The sequence below is a fragment of the Zonotrichia albicollis genome, chromosome 9 (genome assembly GCF_047830755.1).
Source record: "Zonotrichia albicollis isolate bZonAlb1 chromosome 9, bZonAlb1.hap1, whole genome shotgun sequence".
Taxonomy (NCBI): Eukaryota; Metazoa; Chordata; class Aves; order Passeriformes; family Passerellidae; genus Zonotrichia; species Zonotrichia albicollis.
Window position 1 is genome coordinate 37,574,595 of NC_133827.1, and position 25,054 is coordinate 37,599,648.

At 42.5% G+C, this 25,054-nt stretch overlaps 1 protein-coding gene across 1 annotated transcript in view; it reads right to left on the minus strand.

Annotated features, from left to right (window-relative positions):
• Positions 1-25,054, minus strand: part of FNDC3B (fibronectin type III domain containing 3B) — a 184,442-nt gene that overhangs the window by 48,610 nt on the left and 110,778 nt on the right. Inside the window, exons 7-11 of the mRNA XM_074547428.1 lie at positions 19,001-19,059; positions 13,264-13,421; positions 11,039-11,098; positions 8,224-8,362; positions 7,847-7,900 (exon numbers count right to left, since the gene is read on the minus strand). Coding sequence (XP_074403529.1) covers positions 7,847-7,900; positions 8,224-8,362; positions 11,039-11,098; positions 13,264-13,421; positions 19,001-19,059 — 470 coding nt within the window. The remainder of the gene's footprint in view (positions 1-7,846; positions 7,901-8,223; positions 8,363-11,038; positions 11,099-13,263; positions 13,422-19,000; positions 19,060-25,054) is intronic.

Below are 25,054 nucleotides of genomic sequence, written 5' to 3' on the forward strand. Positions count from 1 at the left end.
CCCGAGCATCCCTCGCTGGGATTGTCTCAGCAGTTCCCTATCCCACCAGAGGGCTCTCGCTCCCCACGCTCCAGCACAGCCAGCAGGACAAGCTGCTGGGACCTTCCCCTGCTCTCGGGGCAAAATTCCTCATCCCAGAGGAATATCCAGCGTGCCAGGCTCTGCACCCACCCACTGCCCCGAGCACACCGCGTGTGAGGAGTGAACGGGGATTTTGGGGAAGTCTGGAACTTTTTAAAGGAATCTGTTTGCCAGAGGGATGAGTTTTGGGAGCTTCGCATCACTGTGACCAGGAGCAATGATCCATCCTGGGAAAGGCAGCACGAGGCAGCATCCCAGAGGGAATGGAGACACTTCTCCAACTCCCAAACTGGAGCTAACATCCCAGAAGGAATGTTCTCCCCAGGAGACAGTTCTCCCAAACACAAGGCAGTATCCCAGAGGGAAGGGAGACACTTCTCCAGCTCCCAAACACAAGACAGAAGCCCAGAGGGTATGGAGACACTTCTTCCAAACACAAGGCAGCACCCAGAGGGAATGGAGACACTTCTCCAGCTCCCAAACACTTCCTCAGGTGCTGGTTTGTATCTCAGCACCGTCGAGCACAACGACAATCACAAGTTCTCTCCCTGATCACATCACATTTAAAACAAAACCAAACTCCTACTAATGCAGCCCAGCTTGGCACAGTCTGGGGCAGGAATAAAGCCCAGATGTTTGCAGGACAGAGTAAACTGAAGTAACAGGGAATAATTATTCCCTACAGTAACAGGGAATATCTGGACTCATTCTAGGCCACACATGAAAAATGCTCATTTTGAAATCTTTCAGGAGAAAAGGCATGGATTGCTCAGCTCCTCATAAATAATATCTACCAGTCCTGGAATGGGTGAAAGGAGTTTTAATTTCAGTACTCAAATATAGGATTATTGGACATTATGTCATTATTTATTATTATTTATTTATATATAAAAATATTTAAAATATATGTTATTTCTGAAAATAATTTAAAATTGGGTACATTATGAAGTACCCAGAAGCCCACCAGAATGGAGGCCTGGCAAAGCACACGCATGGGCTCCAACATGTGCAGAAAACAGGGTTATGCCCATCTCTGCAACTTCTTCTGACTGAAAAGCTCTGCTGAGCCATTTACTAGTTTTGGCACACACCATTTTTAATTTTTATGTATCATTTTTAATTTTTACTGTAGTATTTACTGTACTATTCACATGGGAATCCCGCTGAGGCCAGCAGCCCCACCTGCCGTGCCTCCTTGGCCTCACTGTGCCCTCCCACACACTGTTCCTCCTCCATGCTCAGAATATCTCCACTAAAGAGCTCAAAAATGCCTGAGTGGGACAAGCATTTTTCACTGGCCCACTCTCCAGCCCCTGCCAATTTCCACCTCTTCTCCCTTGACTGTGCCCAGAAGGAAAAACTCCCTGAAAGGTTTGTAGTGAATCTCCAGGATGTGTTTATCAGGCTAGAAACAGCCACTGAGATGATTTCCAGCACAGCACAGCAGTGGGGAGGCACTGAAGGGACGTTCAGCACGCTGGCAAACAGCCGGAACTTTTATTTATACAGAGGGAGCCTACACTTGTTCTAGAACTCCTTTACACACAAACTCCTTCAGCTTCACCCACCTGCTCCAGCATTGCTGCACAGCTCAGGTAAATTCAGGAGGGGAATTGGAAAAGAATCACGAAACCCAAAGCAAAAACAGTTTGTAAATGAGGAAAATATTTACAGATCTAAAATCCCTAGCCATAGAGTGCTATGGTAGAATTGCTAGTTACAGAGTTCTATGGTAGAATTTCTTTAGGACAAAATTAACAGGTGAGCATACTTCTCAGCTCAGCAGCAATAGATTTAAAATGCAGACTATATAAAACCTAATTAGAAATCTTATGTTTCAGTAAAATATCCATTCATCAGTTCAGCACTACTAAAAATAGATTTTTTTCCCCTATACAAACTCTCTTTTACAGGTTGAGTTGTCTTTAAATTAATTTTTCCTCAACTCTTTAATGACTTCACTGCTTATAAATAATTGAAAACATTTAATTTATTTTGGATTTCTCTTTAAGAATGACTTTTAAAAAAATAATTTCCCTATGCTTTTTTTCCAACAGAACAAAGTGACCAATTGCTAAGCATATGGTCAATAAAACAATGCTGGCAAAAAAAGGGAAATCATGGAAAATCTCACCTATAGCACAATGCCTGAACTGAGAGCACTGGGCCAAGCAAATTCTCATTTGTCAGCCTGGCTGGTTAAAATTTTGCCAAGATTGCCAAACATTTAAGGTATCTTTAACTTTATAACACTACAAACCCTGATATTGTATATATTTCTCTTCCAGAACTGGCATTGTACATTCCCCAGACTCACTCAGAGACCAACTGGTATTCAGATTACTCAGACTGGCTGGTATTTTGGATTCTATTGGCACTAATTGGAGAGGCTGGCCGATATTTCTAATTATCCTGGCATTAATAGCCTGGAAATAGCCTCTCTGCTCCTTCTCTCCCAAGATTTATGAAAGCACTAATGCTGGCATAATTATAGACAGGAACAACTGGCAGGCTGGTACTGGCTGCCACCCAAGAGCCTTACAGCTTTCCCAGAATCCTTCTCCTAGTCTTTGTACACTCGGCATCCAAGTTTTTAATCCTTCAAATAATGTTTCGTAAGTTGCTTAAAATACACTGTATCATTTCTGCAAGGATTTGCAGTTCCCACATTGCAGAGGGAGAGCGCTGTCCCCTGCCCCAGCCTGGGGGAGGCTTCTCCTGCCTCCTCCAGCCTGGGCTCCCTTTTGTCCTCCAGGACAGCCCACCCTGTGCTGGACCATCCTTGTCTGAGGGAACAAGGACAACTCAGCCCCACAAATCCCTCCTGCGTTGCACAATGCTCCAGCAGTGTTTAAACACCAACATAGCTCGGCTGCTCTTTCAGCAACATTGCAAGCTGCACGCTCACCCAGCACAGGGTGCATGGCTTTCTTTGGAGAGTGTGTTTACTGAAGAAGGGATCTGAGGTTTGAAATGGGTTTTGTTGACTGATTCGAGGTTTGAAATGGGTTTTGTTGACTGAGGTCCCTGCAGCAGACCCAGTAAATAAACACAGGAGGAGGAAGGGGCCACTGCAGGTACAGCAGGGCAGGGATGGAGCACAGTCCTGCCCAGGGCTGAAGCAGAGCTCAGCACCACATCTGTGAGCAGCATGCAGCACTGACATCTGCTGTGGCCACACCAGCACGGGCTGCTGTGCTTGGGTCGTGCTGGCAATAAAAAGGAACAGACTGAAACTCAATCTGACACAGAGCTGAGGAGCAAACTGTCAACAATTAGTGCAACACACCCTCAGATCTCTGCAGAGGATTTACTGTGCCAGTTATGCAAGTAACTGAGTTTTCTCTATACACAAACACTCAGGAGGCAGAAAAGGACCTACAAAACATCCCTGAATTATACACAAACCCCAGTTTTATGCAAGGCTCTCCTCTTGCATGTCTCACAAGAGTGGCACAGCCACAGAACAAACTCAGGGAGGGCAGGTAAGTGAATAAACACAAACATGGAGCTCCCTGTACCCAGCCCTGGTAAATCACCACTGAGGTGCTGGGCTCACATTATCAGCTGGTATAAACAAGCACATCTCTGCTACCTCGACGAATTTAAAACTTTGTGGCAGAACAAAATCATCCCCATTTCTCTCTATGTAAACTTCATTATTAACTATCCATCATCAAATCATTAAGTAGTGTGGTGTTGTATCAGTCTCTCTCTGGAGTAAATTAAAGTGAGCTGCTTCCTGGGTAAGAATTAAAGCTGCTTTGAGCTCTGCACAGAACAGGGACACACACTGTGTGAGAGGGATGTCCTTGTCTCTGGCTCAGAACATTCCTGCCCTTTCCCATCGAGAATGAATAGGATACTCTGGCTATCCATATACACAAGAGAAACATTTATTTACTACCACTTAATCACACAACAAGCATTTCACATCTAATTAGCAACAAAGGCCTGGTTCTTACAGCAGTGCCAGCAGCATTTTTCAGTGCAGCTACAGTTTAGTGATTTTGATGAATGCTGGCATCAGGGAAAGCATCACCTCCTCTACAGTCATGTTTTCTGTTTGGTATATTTTTAATGCTATTTTTTCCCCTGATTAGCTTTTTGCTTACCCTGAATAATCAATCCTGGCACCAAGTCATCAATTCAGTTCAGGTTTTTAAGTTCAAAGTTCATAGCAAAAGAGCCAGAAGGTGAAGTTTTCCTTAATTACCAATTTTAACTGATTTTATTGCCAGAGAACTAATGCACCTGTGGTGCAAGCATGTTCCAATCCCAATGAAATCCAGAATACCTGAGACAGGGGCTGATCCTTACTTCTTCAGAGTCAGTGGAAATTTTCCTAGGGTACATCCAGTGTACCTGAGTGACAATTTGCTGAACTGATCTTTTACTCTCCTATTTAAGAATTAAGTGCCCTTCATAGTTCTTCAGGCATTTTAAGAGATAATGGTTTATTAGCAAGGTATGACAACTCTAATTCAAAGACTTGGATCAGTAAAGGGAAAGCATTTGTGTTTTCTAACTAAACATGCAGCACCACTTACATTACAAACCATTTAAGCCAAACTGGGATAGAAAAATGTGGGATAACTGGAATAGATTTATGTACTAACAACCTTCCAGAGTCTGCAGGTCAGGAAAAATCCCAGAACTAAACTGAAGCAGCAGTTGGGTAGGGTGGCACAGTAACATATTAAGCAGTATAATCTTCTAGAATTTCCCACGTCACCTAATGCTTCTGCTGCCACTTTACAGCCACAATTAATGCCACCTACAGTCCTGGAGGCACTTTGGATGCTACACACTGCTCCTCTACCCCATAAAAACAGAAAGAACCAGGTGAGATACAGCTGAGCATCTGACACACTCTGAGAACTGGGCTGTCCTACAGACAGACAGACAGACATCTGTGACCCCCCATCCAGGAGCACAAAGGGGCTGCAGGAGCCCCTCCCTTGGAGGGATAACTGCTTGAGCTGGGGGAACACACTGGTGTGACTGGGACACAACTGGAGTGTTTTCCTGGATGTCCCCACCCCTCTCCACACCTCCCACACCTGATGCCAGCTCTGTTTGCAGCCTTTGCACAGGAGCCTTGCAGGATCTGTGTGCCATGAGTGTGGCGAGGGCTTTCCACACCATTCTTCCCTAGGAAGGGACTCTACTTCCTAAGCAGGCTGCCACTTTAGGGTATTTCTCCACCTTTATCATCTGACAGATTTCCTGCTCTCTGCTCTTGCAAAGCCCTCTCTGCTTTGCAGCCACAATTTCATTTCCTTCTGATGGCTGATTATTTTACCCTGTGCCTCACAGCTCATGAATGCTGCTGTAGCTGAGCTCTGGCAGTGTGCTCCCTGCTGCCTGGCAGCCCTCTCCTGTGCCCTGATGTATGTATTCCTTGATTTCAGCAGGACACAGTGTGGCCTTGTGGAGAAGGCAGTGCTTGTGCTTGTGTGGAGTGCACAGAACCAAGCGCGGGGCTGCAGGGCACTGCAAGTGAATTCTCTTTTGTACCTGGGTGCCAGAGTTCCAGCAGCTCAGTGCACCTCACTGTCACTCTGGTTTTTTAAGATTTTCTAAGCTTTCTAATGTTGACATTCTTGTAGTGAACTTTCTCACACACTTCCTGTAAATAACTCATTGTTTTGCATTCCTTTATGGAAGAAGAAAGAGTTGATGGACTGTTAGTTTGACCAGTGTCATTGGAGAGGTGGCACTGTCACCCTACAATCTGCTGTCACTTTTGAAAAACTATAAATGTTAGAGTCAGAAAATAAACTTCCTTTTTTTCCTTCACCTTGAGAACAGAGGTGTGTGCTTGTGTTCTTCCTCAGAGGCACAGCCTGCCATGGCCCATGAAAAAGTGACTGCAGCATCCTGCCAGCCACCACTGCATGTGATGGGGCTGCTGCAAACTCAGCCTGCATCTCCAGACTTTTCCTTTCACAAGCTTTAATACCAGGCTTTAATTTCAGTGGCTTAACGTTGCATTTCTGTCTCTCATCAGAGAGATAAGAGACAGAAATCTCTTATCTCTTGTTTTTCTAAAAAATTTTTAGAGAAGCTACACCTGTGACATGAACTGTCTCAGAAGCTGCCAGCTACATTTCAGCCAGGAGTCCTGTCAAACCATTGGAGATGCACCAAATTAATTTGTGCAGGGCCATTATTCTTTCATCTGTGCAGGCCAGCTATCCATTATAATCTCAGATTTCAGGGCTGTTACTGAGAAAACAAGGTAATTAAAACAGGTAGACTAAGGGAATCTGGATGCCTTAAATTTTCCCATTGGTAGCTGAACTACCCTAAAGCAAACTGCTTTTGCTCTGTGAAAAATGGGTGCCATAAGTATTTTTTCTGAAGACAAAATTCTTATTAAAGAATTTGAAGGACTTAAGAATTGCCCAATATATATCCAAAATGCTCCATGTAGTCACAATGAACATTACAGTATTTGCACTGTATTAATTATCTGCTGATGGTCCTTCTGACAGGACTTCTGTAGCTTCCCTTTCCTTTGCAGGCTGGAATCATCCATGTTTCCACTGCTCTGTGCTGCTCTGCTCCTTCAGCTCCAGGTTACTGGAAGCTTTGGAAGAAATGTGCACAATCAAGATGTCACAGGACTAACAGGATCATTATGGCCCAAGCTTTTGGAGAAATCTCTCTTCACCTCCTTTCCCAGACTTCACACTCCCCTTTCTCCCTTCTTCAGTGACAACCTCTGGATTTCCATTATGAGCAGAGGGACAGCAAGTCATTCTGAAGTTATTGCTCAACTTTAGTTCAGGTTCTGAGGGTTTCTCACCATGCAGACCCCAGCAGCTGTGACAGTGCACACAACAATGTTTGCAGTGAGTGCTTCCAAACACCCAACATGCAGCAGAACGAGCAGGGAATGTGTGGTGGAATGGTGGAATGCCATGGTGGAAAACTATTCATAACAGAAAACTCCCTTTAGAGTATTTTCAGACTACAAAAGACCTCAAGAGATGTTTCTCAGACTTTAAAACCAAACACTCTTTCACACCCTTCATTTCCCAACTCATGACTTTTTCTTTACATGTTGTCCAAGCCCTGTCTGTCATCCAGTTTATTCTTTTCCTTCAGAGATAAAACTCCCTGACTCATGCTTTCTGCAGAAATATGACTTGCAGAAAGGAAAGGGAGCAGAAATTAGGGGACAAAGAACACACCTCCAGCAAATCCTGCACATCATCTCTCAGGGCACTCTCCCAACAGCCCAGTGCTCACTAACCATGGAAGATATTCAGGAGAAAATTTATTTCCTTTTGTGTCTGGAAGGGGGCTAATTGCCAGTACACAAAGGACACTTATTTTGACCCTGAGTACATTTCTGTGGACAGGTCTGCAAGATCATGGTTCTTCTCCTCTAAGGCAGGAGCAAGTGTTTGTTCTGCACTCAGCAGCAGAAGAAAGAGATCATGAACAGAACTGTAAGATACATCACAAGTAATTAAATAGCAAGTAATGCTAATTAAATAAAGTACACCAAATGAGTGATAAAAGATTTCAAGGGTACAGAAACAGAACATTGTCTCTATATAAAATAAATTGAATGGAAAGTTTTCCCCTCACTGCCTCTTTCACCTTTCCAATTCTTTACCTAATGCCATCAGGATTTCATTTTCCCATTTCTACTTTGTCCTGTATTTAATTACTTTTCTTTACTCAGCAAATCCTTGTAAAGTCTGAGTGCCATTTATTTGTGTATTTATTTCAACCAGTAACTACTTACCTCATCCCACTCCAGAAGGTAGCTGGTGATTTTTGAACCATTATCAATGGGTGCCTACGAACAAAAATAAACAAAAGGTGATTTGGGGAGTAAGAGGAAACACCTTCACCTCCCCCAGGCAAATAAGCACAGCTTCAAGTGAAACCAAAGCTTTGCACATGGCTTGGCAACCTCCTAACCAATGCTGGGAAGGAGCTGGACATAATGAAACACATACATTTAAAAAGTCAGATCGGTGCACAGGAAGGGATTTGTCAGAGCAGACCAAGTTCAAGTCCCTTACTGCAAAATTACTGTCTCAGCTTTCAATTATTTCCAACATTTATGCTTGCTGTCAGAACTTTCCCCCTGCTTTGCCCGAACCAAGTGTTACCCACCTTCCACTGCAAGGTTAAGGAGCTTTTGGTCCTGTGTGAGGCTTTGGGAGGGAAGGGGCTCTCTGGTGCTGAGCTGTGAGTGGTGAAGCTGACTGGCTCTGAGCAGGATCCTTTGACTGAGTTGTACGTTGCATATACCCTGGAACAGAATTGAAATGGGTTATAAATGTGCTGACACACAAAGTGGCACTGCCTTGGCCTCAGTGACCACCAAAGCACCCACAACACCATCACTAATGACAATGGCTATCCTAGCTTTACTTCACTTATACAACAATGCAAAAAACATTACAGCAGAAGAGGAACAGTGTTTTGTGCAAATATTCCCATGGACCACTGAGTTATCTTCATTATCTTTTCTTTCCACCAATATTTCCTTGCCTATTGCCAGAATTCCACATACTGTGGCAAAATCCTGCTTGAAACACAACAGGGAAAAAAGGTATCAACTTTAATGCCTGTTAACACTTGATCCACATGTACCATGTTGATTGCAGGTATCTGCTGGTCTCCTCCCATGGGTACAATCTTCTCCTACATAACTCAGGAATCAACATTTACTGCACCTCCATGGACTAGAACTAACACAGGCCAGCAACACTGCTGTGATAAATTAAAACTCTTCAAAGCAAATTCCATTTCAGGCAAATCCTCTATATGTCAGCACAGAGCATGCAATAACAAATAATATGGGAAAGCAAATGGGATGTAGTTGAGCACTTCCTCACAAGGTGCTTTTCTCTGAAAAAGTAATGACGTTATTTTTCCCCTTCACATTTTCCATGCAGCAAAAGAAAGTGCAAATTGAGAGTCTTCTACTCAAAGCAAAGTTCAGGCCATGACCAGACAATGACCTCTGAGTTGGCTGTAGCTATTGTGTGCTTGAATGCAGAGCTAAAGAAAGGGCAATTTCTAAATTTGTTTTCAGTAGATAAGAGTAATTTATGCACAACGACCACCTACATAGAACCAAACCCTCTGGGGGAGGCAGACAAGATCTGGTGCTGCTTTACACATCACCTGTTAGCAGGCAGGAGCAACAAGAAATACAATTAATTAACTGAGTCTGCATCTGGCAAGTGGCACATGTGTGTGCTGGAAATGAGCGTGGCCTGGCATCCAACACACGCCACAAGGGAAATAAAACCCTGTGAAAATGAGCTCAAGGGGCATCTCCTGCAAGCCACTGAAGCCCTGAGCACTGAGGGCACCACAACAACACACCTGGAGGGAAGCAGGTGGTGGCTCAGAGCAAACCAGGCTGTTCCAGCAAGGAGCACAAGCACCTTGTCCAGCAGAGACAAAGCCCTGAGGGATGCTGCCAAGGTCAAGGAGAGCCAAGGCAATCTGCCCAGTAACTGCTGGCCCCATCAATTTCTTTCCTCAACAGATTTATTTCTTCACAGCCATTAATACATAATGCAGCTTCAGTGAAGGAAATAAAAACCAAAAAACTATGGTGGAAAGCAAACAGCCGCTGCTTCAGTGACAGCTCGCTCCACTTCAAACATTGCTGCTGCTTTGCAAGGCTGACTGTTGTATTTAGTCACTCCTTTTTAAACAGAAGTTATTGTTAACTTCTCACAAGCAACCTCTATTTGGCAAACCTGCAAGAAGGTGGAGGGAACTGTAGGCAGGGAGGAAGAAGTCAGCAAGGACCTGGGGCAATTACCCACAGCACCCCTAAAAATGACTGAGACCTCAACTGTGCATGGTGACCTCTCTGGTGTTTGAATTTGGCTTCAAAAGAGGTGTTCAATGCTCAGAAGGAAGCTCAATAGTGTTTTACAACCTTCTCCTTTTTACCATCCCTTTGCTGCTAAGGACAAGGCTCTTGCCCCATTAAGGAGCTGCATCTTTTCCTCGTTTATGAGAAGTTCCTTCTGGTCTTGTGCTTCTACTTGAAAAATTCATTTTAGGGCTAGAAAAAATCCTTAAAAATAATCTACAGTAGCAGAGCTAGATGGACACATTTTGGTGTTGGATTGGTTTCTTTTAGCCCTCAGAAGCAATGTGTTGGTTCTTTAAGTTTTACAAACAGGAGCAACCTTGATGTGAAAGTGTGCCTAGCCCTTATCTGGAAAAACAGAAGGGAACAACAGACAAGAGTGAAAGGATTTTTTTTTAAAGGATACTGAAGGTAAGTGAACAGGATGTAAATTCAAAGGCTTGGTTCATAAAATCTTTAAAAAAAAACAACATGAGCAGGTAACACAGTGTTAAAACAATCAGAGAACAAAACTAGAATGTGTTAATAGTTAATAAATGTGTAAAACACATTTTCAGAATCAAAGAGAAATATGTTATGAAAACATCAACACAGTTCAGTGTGAATCCATTTTTTTCTTGGAATAAATGCAGAAGTGTCTATGGTCAGATGGATCTGTATGCAGCAGCTTTACTTCCCAAAGCATGGCCTCCTTATCAAAAACATGTGGAGACTTTCAGTGTTCATCTTACAGGAACTGAAGAAACACCAGTTGCTTGAGCCACATTGTTAAATTACCTCAGATATCCTACTTTCACACATATGCACTTCCAGGCCTGTTATCCATACAGAAATACAGATCATAAACTTATTTTTGTCTCTCACTAAAGTAATGACAACACAATGAAAGATACTGTTCAAAAAGCACTCTCATAGTCCAAGATAAAATCTATGATAAAATATTTAGAAACCAATGAAAAACCCAACTACAGAGGTGACCATAAAATTCTTGAGCTGCACTGTATATTTACTTCAAAGTCTTTCACATTTATTCTCATATAATTGAAGAGTTTATATTTAAGTGATATTCAAATCATGTTAACTCACCTGACATGATAATCTGTTGCTGGCCTAAGGTCCTTCAGGTGATATTCTAATTCTTCTCCACTATAGCAAAGAAATCCAAACCAAACCAATCAATAAATTATGAAAAGCAATATCCCACATAGCACAGCTAGTGATTTTCTAGTGATATAATTTGAAAGAAGAAAAATAATCCCTCCAAAGAGAAACAGTAGAAACCATATACCAACAATTTGTCAACACACTTCACATTTCCTGAAAACTTCATAAAGCTCCATATGCACAGAAGAAAAGAATTTATCACACCAAGTTATTCAGTAAACTAAATATATGGGTTCATTTCAGTGCTGCCTCATATTTTGTTGATATTTGTATAAAGCTCATTGTGGTTTTCAACCCTCCCAGAGCCAAAAAGAGCAAAACCCAAACATTTCTTGTTGTAGTTTCTGCATATTCCCTATTCAAAATACTTCATACACAGTGACCCACTGAACTTCAGAGGAAGAAGCAGAGTTTCTTGCACAACCATTTCACTTATTGCTCTCTCCTCCAGAACCACACTCCCTGTGAGGACCACAGCAAGGAGACATTTAATTAACACCTAAACAGCTGGACCCAGCTCTCTTTCAATACCAAGACAACTTAAAGCAAAGTGGTTTGGACATTTTAAGAAATAACCAGCATACAATTCATTAATTTCAAAAGCAGCCAACATAGTTAGGGCTATTCTTTTTCCTTCTGGCTTGTTTGCTGGTAAATGAACACTGGGCTCAGTCATGTGTTGCCAAATCTGTGAAGATTAAGGTATGGGTCAGTGCTTAATAAGTAATAGCCCTCTCATGTAAGAGCTTGGCTTATTCATGATTTTATTAAAATATGGGAAACAAGAAAGCTCTCAATTTAGCATAAAGAAATATTTCATAGCTAGCTGGACAAATACAGGGAGATGTCTCAAAATCAATAGAACAAAATCCACCAGAAAGCACACGCCTGCTGGGTCGCCAAAAATCCACCAGCAAGCCTTCTATTTTTTATTTAATATAATGCAATGCTCTGCAAATCCAGTTTTTCCCCTCTGAAACGAGTGCACCTCCTTCCAAAGACAATGTATTCAGCATATTGCAGACTCTCTTTTGCCTATAGTAATAACAATTACTGCTGCTCCTGATGGAACATACCACATCAAGCTAAGGGCTGCACTCTGGCCAGCAGCAGGAGACACATCACCACCAGCAGCTTTAAAACAGATGCACAACATTTCATAACCAGGAGAAAATGTGCAGCCATCAAGCACAAGAAGTACTAGAAAGTGTCCTTCCCACTTTAAAAGCTCAGCAGCACACACTTGACTATGGAGATGCTCACATTGGCTCACAAACAGCTGCTGTAAATGCCAGAAAAACAGAGTAAAATCAGGCAGCCTTTCCCTGGTTAATACACCCTTTTTGTATTATCCAAGAGCTGCCTTCAGCATACCAAGAGGAATACCCTAATTCACAGGACATCTTAAGAAAGGAGATGGCTTGGTCTCAAGAGGTAATTCCTTAAATGCTCTATCACCTGGACTTTATTTAATGAGACTTGGGAAGGATTAGCTATTTCACAATAGCCAAGGTCACATCTCCAAATTCTCTTTCCTAGACGTCATTAGTGGGGGAAAAAGAAAGGCATAACACCATATGTGCCTGATCACAGAGTGAGCTCAGAGGATCACTGCAAGGAGACACAGAGAAATCCCTCAGAATTTTTACTGAAGCCTGCTGAGAGCCAAGTATTTGGGTTTTTCTGTGGAGCCTCTGTAACCTACTGACTGCTCCACTCCCTCCTCTGCTCATCTAAGACACCTCAAGGCAACAAAGCCCTCACATTTTTCTTGTTAGCTGAAATAACAAGATTTTACTCTTCTAAATTTTGCAAGTCCATGCAAAATTAGCCCATTAGGAAGGCAGCTCTCCTTCCTGCATGGTGTACAGGAAAGGTTTTGACATTTAGCATAGAAGAAAAGGTAACCTTTTCACGGGCAATGGGAGTGATGGCATTGCAGGCAGGATGTGCCATGTGCCAGGGAGGTGGGATGGGGTGGCAATTAGGGACCTTGTGACATGCACTCCACCAGATCCCTGCAAGCTCCTCTGGTGAGGAAACGTGCCTTTCTTCTGTGGCTGATGGCCTTGCCAGGATACACCCTGAAAAGCTCAGAGAATTTACTCCTAATGAAACAAAGAAAGTGTAAAAATGCTGGTTTTTACCTGTAAATGATCTTGTATTTTCCATCCCTCCCTTTATCTGATAAGGCAACCTCGTAGGTACAGGTGTAAGGCAAACCGTTGTTGTGTCTATCTGCATTGAGAAGGCCAGTGGGAGGTGACCAGGACAGCAAAACTGTTCTTGCTTGAATATTTGTAACCTATAAAAAAACCATCAGTTAATCTGAAATCTGACGAAAAACAACTATTCTGTAAGCATTTGCTTTTTGCTCGCATCTCCACAATCAATTTCTTTGCAAAATGGAAATTTCCGAGCTAGAGTTGAAAAGTAAAGGGTCAGAAATAATCAACAACACAAACAAGAACACAGATTCATGGCAAAAAGTGATCTGTAACAGATGAGGAATACAGAGAGAGGTTCCCTGGCAGGGAACTGGCTTGTCACTGTCTGAGCATCCAGCAAAGGATGCCTCTGGAGGTACCTGCTGCTGTGGCCATTCCCAAAAGGCGTCTAAAACTAAATGGAACAAAGACTTCAGGTGTCTAAGACTAAATGGAACCTACAGATCATTTTATGCACAATTATTTTTCTGAAGTTTTTGTTGGGGAGCTTTTTCAATGAAACTCTGATGGCTTTTTCAGTCATCCTATTCCTTCTTGCCACTTGAAACCACAATAACTCAACAGCAAGTAAGTAGAAAAACCCAATTCAACCTGAAAATTTATGTTGGCTCAAAAGCACAAGGGAAAATCATAATAGAAGTCCAGACTGTCAATTAAAAACTACATTGCAAATCAACCACTTTGTGCCTTGATAGAAGTATTGTGTGTGATCTGCAGTCACCACTGCAGGCAACAGCCCCATGGCAGAGGGGTAAGGAATTGTTTTTAATAAAACATGGAAAAAGCACCTCAAACTCCTGCACCAAACCCATTTTATCACCCCACCAGTGCCACTGTATTCTGCTGGAGAGCCAGGTTCACACAGCTGGCAGAACCAGCATCACCCTGCTCACCAGGAGAGCCACTGGCACATCAGCTGCACACAGCCAGCAGCAGCTTCCCAGAGAGCAGCCTTCTGTTATCAGGCCAGGAAAGAAGAATAAAAAATCCCCCCAGCCACTGTCTCAAAAGAAAAATAAATAAAAAGCAATAGCTGCACCGGCTATCTGGGAAAGGCAGCACGTTTTCACACTAGTCTGCTGAAATATCCCAGGGAAGCCTCAAAGTCTCCAAAAACTCAAATGCCCTGCCACCAACTCTCCACTTTTCATCATGAAAATCATGGTGTTTTTCCTTCTTAATTGTAGTGAATATATAAAGAATATTTTTTTAGTTAGCCTCCATATGGAGGAATCAAAGACTGAGGGTTTATATTCTTCATTTTTCCTATGCAACAAATTTCACTGTATCTGTAATTCTGGCAGATTTTTGCAACACAAAGAGCAAGATGTTGTTATTTCAGAAGGTGTAACATGAATGCTGCAGGTGCTCAGTTACACATTTCCTAACTTTTGTTGAGACAAGTGAAACCCTTTACCCACAAATTACTTGGGGAATGAAGTATCAGCAACCAGCTTTCAGGGACTGCTTGTTTACAAATCCAGCTTCTGGATATCTTTTATATAATAGAGAATATTTACCTTCTCGTGTGGAAACACATTGCTTCCAGCTGATGAGCACTGCAACTGTTGTGTCTCATACCCATATATCAACCAGATTCTTTCTGAGCAAGTCATAAATCCATTTTTAACAGCCTGACAAGTAGGTGACACCATGAAATGTCTCATCATAAACACCATGATCTCAAAACTTAGAGATTTTAATTTATAGCAGCACATTTAAATCTTGCCAAAATAAGAAAACCCTTATTCAAGCTAATGTGAAAAATAAGTTATAAGGCAAGAAAGTTTAAACAGCATCAAGCTTTCTTTGTAAAAAATGTGGAGTGCAAATTGTTTTATGAATTTTCATGGCATTTCTTGCTTTCATGGCCTTTTCTTATCATATTTTTCTGATGCTATGAAATCAATGTTTATCTTAAAATCCTGAAGCAGTCAACCCTGATACTGAATAAGATACCTTATAAGACTCTTGAATGATTCAAGTAAGACAAGGTAAATTTTTTGAGATATACACATATATGTATATACACACACATATGTAAATAAAAGTGGAGCAGAGATACGCAAGAGCTAAAAATCTGCATTTAAAATAATATTTTGATCAAAAAGCTGATTAACAAGATCTAAATAAATTTTAGGGTTTTTTTAACAGACTATGCCAGCTCAGCCCATCAACATGCAGTTTCTTTTATTATGGAAATATGCTTGCATAATTGTTTTTCATAAATTCAGACAGACTTGGAGCTGGAGGCAGGCTACGCTGCCAATGTTCTATTGAAATGTTTTTCTCTATGACTACTCCCAAGGACACACGTATATATTCCACATTCAGCCAAACTCTGGCCCTCCACGAACCTCAGCAATCTGTAAAAAGTTAGGGCTTGGGTTTCTTAAAATGAGAGAAAGCATCTTGTGGGCTAACTGCTAGGAACTGTCAGACTGTTACTCTGAAGCCAGCAGAGGATAAAAGTCCAAGCCCAGTTGCTAAGCTGCTGCTGCAGCATTAATTTCAGAGGGAAGGAGCACCCAGAGTGGCTGCTGGCTGCCTTGGAGCTCGTAGGTACACAGCAACTGCTGCTGCAGGTTTAAAAATAAACACAAGAAATGGTTAAAAACCAGTCCTGGCTGCACTGAGCACACACAGCAAGTGCGGGAAAGCAAGTGAGGGGTCACTGTCTGCAAGATAAGGCAGAAAAAGCAAATCTGTTCCCTCCCTGGGCTGTGCACGTCAGCTGGGAATGGATTTATTTGTGTGGCTGGAGATAAAGCTATCTGCTGCTCCCCGACCAACAGGCTGATACCATATCACAGTCACCTGCCAGTATCTCCTTCCATGGCCAAAGCCAGCACTTAGTTTACCAAGGAACTCCCACCTGGAGCAGGAAGCACTAAGCTTTGCTGTGAAAAAAGCTTAGTTAAATAAAAGGGGTTATGATATGTTGAGAATTACGAGCAGGCACTTGTAAAACAGTTCAGTATTTTTACCTCCAACTTTTCTAACTTACACAAGTACCTTTCCAAAGGTGCAGACCTGCACCAGCCCTCTCCAGGCTGTAAGGATGTAAGCCGTACCATCACAATGGTGGGCTTTAATGGGCCCTTCTGAACTTGCAGACAGAAATACCTCAGCACTGCTTAAAACCAGCTCATTGTTCATTAACAGTGCACTAATTTCATCTGATAAAATATAAGCAGCCAGAGCATCTCCTCCCAGGCTGGGCAGGTAAACCTTGGTGCTGCCTCTGAGCTCCCCCAGCTTGTCTCATCTGTCCCCAAAATCACTGTGCCTGCTTTGAAGAGGGCTGGCTTGGCCTTTTAACAAAAGCTTCTCCCACAAGGAGTTCTGTACGTCTGCTGAAAAGCAGAGTTAATTAGTTTCTGAAAACTTCTCCGTTTACACAGTAAATGCCTCCTTTCTGCTCTATCAAAACTCGGCGGTGTAAATAATTATTCCATAAAAGCCCCTGGGAAAGAATCCAACTCCTGCACCACTTCAATAAGGTTACAAGACTGATGAGTATCGGCCCTTCCCGTCTTTCAGGTAATGAAAAATGTTTCTGTACAACTTTCATTATCTTTCAAATTCCGGGTTACCATTCACAGGCATCGTGTGGTCAGGGGCTCATTGTGTGTGTGAGAACTACACTGCAAGCAACATTCATTTACTCCCTCCAGGGCACAGCTTGAAAGGCTTGGGGGTCAAATGAATTCACACTTATTACTGGGTCGAGATTCTGCTTTTAAATTATGGCTCTAATCCTGCAATTTTAGGCAAAAACCCCCGTGATTAAATATGAGTTTCGCTGCAGAGCGAGTCAGCAGGAGCAGGCTGCCTTTGGAAAGCCAGGCTGATGTTTGAGCTGGGCTTTGACAGAGCCCTGGTGATTCCCCATGGGGGGGGTGTCCCCCCAAGCCCCCTGGCTGTCAGATGCAGCCATTTCACAAACCCAGAGTCAAGTTTCCCTCCCCTCACCGAGGAATTTGTTTCGGAGAATGATTACTTTGTCTGTGATAATGTGAATTAAAAACATATTTCAGTTGACACAAAACCATGGGGGATTAAAACCAAAAGGTGCTTTTTAAAATTCTGGCTGTTAAAGGGACAAAGCCCTGATTAAATTTACAGCTTGGCTGCACACTTCTCAAACACATAACAATGCCTATTATTGAAAAAAGACCTTTCATGAAGTAATAATTTTAAAATTGTGTATATTGTGTACTCAGAGGTACCTGTATAATCCAGACACCTCCCAGTGATACTTCTCATGCAGGATCTGCTCTCAAGGCTAAACTTTTGGATGGTTTAATCCCCCCATGGATGGAGAGAGCTGCCCACTTGGACAAATCAAACCCATCTGCTGCAGACACAGCATCACTCACTTGCCACTGACTCACCACCGTGCTCTTTTCCTTTACATTGTTTTATTTTTCACTTGAATAAGATTTGCCAAGCAACATGACCAAGATGACTATTTATGCATAATATAATAGATTTCTATCAGATGTAATATTGACTGTACACACACAGAACCATTCACAGCAATTCATGATTTGTGAGAGTTCTGTGAGTTTAATTACTCACAAATGTCAAAGTTGCAGAGAGAGAATAATAGATAATCTCCAACTTCACCTCAGTAAATGTCATTATTATTGAACCAGCATTTGCCATGGTTTGGATTTTTTTTAATCCCAATTTTGGTGTGATTAAAGGAAAATTATTTTTGTCTGTATTTCATTTTTTGCTTATTTTTGCTTTAAGGCTCTGGTCACCATAAATTTAATTGTCCAGATCTCAGAATCCTGCAAATCGCTCTAATAGCTTCTCTTCCTACCTCTAAGGATAAAAGTATGAACAACACATTTTTCTTGTCAGCTCTCTGGATTTTTGTAAATCACCTGGCTGTGGCTATTGACCAAATGAATAACAACACTCAGGTGGGTCCTTGGTACAAAAATACTGACTCTGTACAACAATTCTGTGCTAAGTGCTCTGGAGAGCACAGGAGATGGGCTGGGGGTTTTTTGGGATTTCTGCCTCCCTCTGCCCCATGATTGCTTCTCCCAGTGCTGGCTTGGACCACTCACTCCGACCCACACTGCTCCTCTGGCTCTCATCTGACACACCAAACTGGAAAAGGGCTTACAAGCAGATTTATTAATAACCTCACCTGAGTGCAGTCACACTCAGCATTAGGGTTATTTACAGGGTGATTCAATTCCATCATAATTTACAGGCTTTTATGGCTCAGACAAACACAGACTATAGTAATTTGCCATTGAATAATAGAATTAGCTTAATTTAATCATGATTAAAGACATAAATTGCTCATGACAAAATTAAACCCAGTGCAGAGGGGGGTAACAGCTATGCAAGTCACCCCAGTGCACTGAGCTCCCAATTACAGTATGAATACTGGGAATTGTCCTCTGGAAACAGACAACTGGTGCAATTCCTGGAGTGGGCAGAGCCCTCAAACACCCATGAGCACAAAAGATCCTTCAGATTTATATCCCAGCAAAATGAGTTAGTGGCAACAATCTGCTAAGGGAAAAAATCAGAGGTGCTCCCCTGTGAAATCACCAGTGTGTTGTGACACAATCCACTTTTCACATTTGCTATTGTTACATTTGTGTGGCAATTTGGGATCACATACCTGTGGTTTCTCCATTCCAGAAAGAATGTCTTGAACCCTTTTTGTTTCTGAATCAAATTCTGTAAAAGAGAGAATGTGGAAAGAGGATGAGGAATAAATTACCAAAATTAAACAAAAATTTCAGTCACATAAATAAAAACAGGGGAGGGGGACAAACAGACATCACAACGTGAGTAGCTGCAGACTGGGCTGTCCTCAGGCTGGCCACCAGGGCTCTGGAGAGGACAAATGTCCTTGTCCCATGCAGGGAAAACCCAGGGGAGCCACACAGGAGCCTGCCCTGAGACCCAGCACCACCCTGCAGCCTCCTGTACCTAAACTGGGTAATGCCCAAAGTTCTTCTGCAGCCACCTGTCCTTAAACTGGGTAATGCCCAAAGTTCTTCTGCAGCCACCTCTCCTTGAACTGGGTAATGCCCAAGGTTCTTCTGCAGCCACCTGCCCTTAACATGGGTAATGCCCAAGGTTCTTCTGCAGCCACCTGCCCTTAAAATGGGTAATGCCCAAGGCTCTCTGCAGCCCCCTTGCAGCTGGAGGCACTGAAGTGATGCCAGTAAATTCCAGAGTCTGAGCAGCAGCAATCCATCCTCCCTGCCTGGCACAGCAGCTCCTGCAGGGGCTGCACAGAGGCACCCACAGAAATGCTCCCCCTAAATTAGAGGGATAACTGTGCACAAGAGGCCATCCTCTGAGCAGTGGAATAATCAGCCTTCCCCTCATCCTCCCCCCTCAAAACAATCTTGAGGTGAAACATCAGCTCAGAGTAATGAGGTGACACAAAGCAGCTTTATTCCTTTTGGACCACGGCACACAGAGGCCTCACTTTCCACTACAGTATTCTCTAATGGAAAACCAGGAACATATTTTCCTGGGGTTTTTTTTATTATTTTATTTTTCTTCTTTAAAATGTTAATGCAAAAAGTTTGCTCACCAAAGCAGAAGAACATATCTCACCTAAAGCAAAATGAGCCAGACGTCCTTGGCACAGGAAGCAAAAAACATTAATAAACAGGTGGGATCAGATCAACAGCTCTCACTAATGATTTCCCCAAAACCTGACCTACTTCTCCTAGCCCAAGAATGTGTCTTTATTTTTGTCTGTGACCTGCTTTAAAAAAGTAGATCTTCTTTTTACAAATTCCATGTGCTTGACTGCCAAAAAATAGAATTGGCTGAATGCTGATGGCAGAATTCCAGTGTAAATGCCCATCTCTCCCTACAAGAATGCACCTTGGTGTGGACTTCGAATGACAGATCTCCTGCTGCACACATTCCTGGATTCCTTTTAGTCTCAGCCACTTGGAAAAGAAAGGAGTAGTAATATTTGAGGAGAAGTTGAGGATAGCAAGATTGTTGTTTTTCCATAGCAGATAACCCTCAGAGTGTATTATAAAGAGCATAAACTGGCAGGATTGAGCCAGAATATGATAACAGTGATTTCAAAATTTCACAGATGGACTAAAATGGCTGAGGGAAAGTCTGAGATGCTGATCCAAGTGAAAATGTCAAAATTTGGGGCATTTGAGAATGCAGGGTTCCTTTCAGCATCAGTAAAGAAGTTGAACTGTGCCACAAAAGCCTGGAGGCAGATCTGCACAGTGTGGAGATCCTGCAGGCTTATCTCGAAGGGATGCTAATCAGAAGCAGCTTCTGCAGCTCTGAGTGTAACAAAAAAGCTGCTACTATTTTATCAAAAGTTTCTGGTTATTATGTCACCCCTAATTACAACCCCCAGAAGCTGAGCGTGAATCACTCTCAACCCTAAATCCCAAACATGTGGACTGAATTTTCTTCCCTCTCTCTGCTTTCTAGCAAGGATGCTCTGTCACACTGAGCAGGAGAGGAAAACAGACCCTGGAGCCCAAAGAAATCTCATTTCCCTCTGCCATGAGAGGTGATTGCTTTGCACAGCAACTCCCACCCTCTGCAGGTCAGGGCTGAGGGTTCAATCTGCTCCAGGCACAGGAACTGACTCCAAGGCCCAGCAAATAAATAAAAATTTAATTACTTCAATCAAACTTCTCAATGAAGTGAGAATTCCACTCAGGGAATTTTTTACATTGATGTCCCAATTATGCATCTTGTTCACACCGAGAGGGCTCTGGGTACCAGACACAGAGGCCTTGGGTTATTACAGATATGTGGACATTTATCAGGGCAATATTGACATTCATGAGGTCAGTATGGACATTCATGTCACCAAGTGTTTATAAAGATAAGCTGGAGGTAGAGGAAGACAATTCTTCTTCAAAGACTGGGGAGAGGGAATGGGATACATGTAACAAATAATGCCCTGTGAAAATAAAGCAAATACTAAAGGCAGAAAGCAATAAACATCCACAAGTGATGTCTATAATAGCATCAGAGAACAGCCCAAGTTGAAAGGGGACCTCAGGACTGGTTATCAAGAATTACAGTATTTACAGTATTTCAAACCCTTAGATTTCCATTTCAAGAGCCATTAAAAAAAAATCTCGGGCTTCTCTGGATGGCTGAGTTCCTTTCTGTAATAAACATGATTATTCACAGTCTCCTGAGCTAGACTAAGCTAAGGAGAAGAGAGACCTGTCCCAAATCCCTCCCTCAGTAGGGAAGTTGCTCTGACCTGCCAATCTCTGACTACCAAGCTCAACGTCTTCCTCCCAAGCCAGCAAAGAGGAGAAAGCCTTCTGAAATAAAGACAACAGAGAAGGAAAGAAACCATCTGATGTGCTCTATCTGATAGCACAGAGCTGCTGGAAGGCCTTTCCTCCTGGCTCTCTGTTGTCACTCAGCAGCCACCAAGGACTATATTCTAAATTACCAAGGACTATATTCTAAATTAGCTCACTGGAGCACTTGGGGACAAGGAGCATCTGCTGGACATCCCAGATGCAGTGGTGGAAAACTGGGCAAGAACAGCAGCAAGAAATGGGCAAATCTTGATGTAAACCAGGCAAGTCAGGTTCAAAAAAATTACCTAGAAGTGCTCAGGAAAGGTGGTGGGTGGCTGAGCATGACTCACCTACCTGGGACTCATTGTCCCAGAATAACAGACAGTGGATTTGCATTGCAATCTTTGTCCCTTCCTCTTCCTCAGCTGATTGAGCACTGAGTATCTGACAGGCAGACACAAAATCTGTATGGCAACCCCCCAAATGCTGGGGCTGGCAGGAGTTGCTTTCCTCCTTTTTCACAGGGAACAGGAGCTCAGCCACGTCAAGAGGAGCCCAACCAACACTTCAGGTCATTGTCCCATTTTAACTTTTCCCATCAACATCTGTTCCCCACATCTGCCATGGCAAAACTCTTCCTCCTAGGAGGAAGCTGGGGGTGGGGATGAATTCCTTGTGAATGCTCCATGGGGTCCTCTGAGGGACAGTACAAAAAATCTGAGTTACCCTGCTAATCTCACTGTTTGAGAGACATTTTAGCACTCCCAGCATTAGTTTCTAATTCCCAGGCTGTGGGTTCTTTGGATCCAGTGTTTCAGGCTAATCTTTTATTGCAGAAAAGCCAGCTGAAAGACCTGGACCACATCAAGTCCTCTTTTTTTTTTTTTTCAGAGTTTGAATCATAAACAAAACTCTATAGATACAACAACCAGGAGTAAATGCCCCTAAAAGCTAAACACTTTCTCAGCAGCTGTTTGGTGCTAACAGGGTTTCAGTGTCAAGCCCTGCTGAACTAAAGCCTTTTATTCTATGCTTCTGTTAGCCTGTGTCTATGTTCCTTTCTGCACGTACAGCACAAATATAATTTTCAGACCTTTCCAACCATACTTTTAAGCACCAAGCTCAGCTTTAAAAAACAGGGGGAAAAAATGTCAGTTCAAGGTAAGTTGGAAGTTTCCATCAATAGTTTACATGTTTGCATGAACAGCAGCTGTATATGTAAATGGTTTGCAAGAGCTAAAAGCTCTAAACTAATTAAGATTTTCCCATTGCAAATACACATTTTAGGTTTGTTCTGCATTCTTTCCTTCGAAGAGAGGAAAAGGTCCAGCTCAAGACTTAGCTTCTGGCCACAGAAAGTATTTACTGTTTCAACAGCCTTTCCATTCCAAGGGAATGACATCAGCACCAGCACTTTGCAAACTCTGAGCCTAATTCTCAAGCAGAGCTCCATGCTCACAGATATGCCAGTCACAACATGACATGCTTTCTCAGAATTTGTTCCAGATTTATCGGGGCTGTGACCGGCTTTAGCGCTGGGAAGGATCTTTCATCAGTCACGTACAGCACAACCTACAGCCCCCGAGAAAATGAGCTCTTCAAACACAGCCCAGCTCCTCTGTGAGCTGCCTGCCCGTGTCAAAGCTTAAGGCACCAAGAAGAACACATCCAGCCTTTCAGGGAATGGCAGCAATGTAAGTTAATAAGCTCCTTTGCACAAGAACAAACCCAACGCTGCAGATGTCACGCAGCAGCTGAGTCACAGCACCAGAGGGGATGTGACACAGCCACAGAGTCCATCCTCCCACACTGAGACACGATCATCTGCACCCAAACCACTTCTCTGAGATGAGAATTAAATAAATTAAATAAATGACCTCCTGCCCCATGATCATGGTCATCTCCAAACTTCTCAGATAGAAAAACTACCACAGCATCTAACTCTTCATCTCAGGGAAAATCATCTCAGCTCTCCCTGCTGCATCTGAAATTTATTCCTTCTTTCCTGCACATCCGCCTCAGGAGAGCTCATCACCCCTTCCTTTGCTGTCACCTTTCACATACTTGCAGGAATTTCTTCCTTTAACAAAAACAAGCTCATTTCTCCATACTTGTCTGTAAGAGACCCCACCTGCTGCTGTCCCTTGTTTTTTAAATTAGTTTCCATCCTTCTGAGGATGTGGCACATCCCTGCCCAGCTGAGGTCCTGGCAGCACCACAACTAAGGACCCATCTACAGAGCTTGCTTAGAAGTTTACTCTTCTCTTTGTCTACAGAATACCTTGCTTCTTGGGGTTTGTAATCTCCTATTCCTCCCAGAATTAAAAAAAAAATAATTAAAAATTAAAATACCTAAAACACCTAATTAAAAAACCAGCAGGTCTGAGAACAACAAGCTGCAGTGCAGTTGATGGCTCTTGCCTTGATCAAACTTTCTTTGAAGGCTTTTACAGAGCTCTCCTCCTGTCTGGTCATCACTCCCTGACCCATCAAGCACTCTCAATCCCATCAGAGCCTGATATGGACTATAATTTAATAAGTCTCAATCCTTATTCCATCCTTCAAGCCCTTAATGAAAATATTGAATAAAATTAGAGCTAGGGCAAATTCCTGCCTAATCCAGTTTGGTGCAGCTCTCCAGTCTGTCAGGGACAGGGCAGGGTCACGGATAAACTGCCAGGCTACAGATGTGACACTGGCAAGGGCAAAGCCAGTGTCACACTGAACACACAGGGCTTTAAAAAACTCTTCCCAGCTGGACACAACAGGAGCCCTTCAGAATAAAAAACTTGTGAAAAAAATATTTCTATTCAAAGCAGTCAATCAAACCATGTGGACCTATAATACACCAAGGAAGATTATTAATTAAGCCTGGATGAGCTTTCTAAATGTTAAATATTTCAAATTTCTGTTCATTACATGAAAGCTAATAAAAAACATCAATGATAAAACACAACTATGGCTCCCCAGACAAAGGCAGAGAGATTGATGTTATCTCCTTTAGATACAATTGTTAAAACGCGTTCTAATTCTTTAAAAATTGCCATGCATGAGTGTATCACAATTTTTCCATTTCTAAGTGACTTCCTACTGTTGCTATCTGATTTCTCCTGCGAACATACATTTATTAATGTCCAGGGGCTTTATCCTTGTTTATTTATTCTTAAAAACCAAACTATATATGGATAGCAAAAAAAAAAAAGGAAGAAAAATCAAACAAACAAACAACAGCACCAAAAAAAAAAAAAACCAACAAAAAAAAGAGCAAAAAGGGCAAAAAAACCCCACAACAACAAGAAGGCACATTTTCAGATCTAAAATCAGAAAAATCAAATATCTAGTCATCCTGATTGACTGATTCAATAAAGCAAAGGACGACTGAAGTGCTTTGCCTCTGTGAT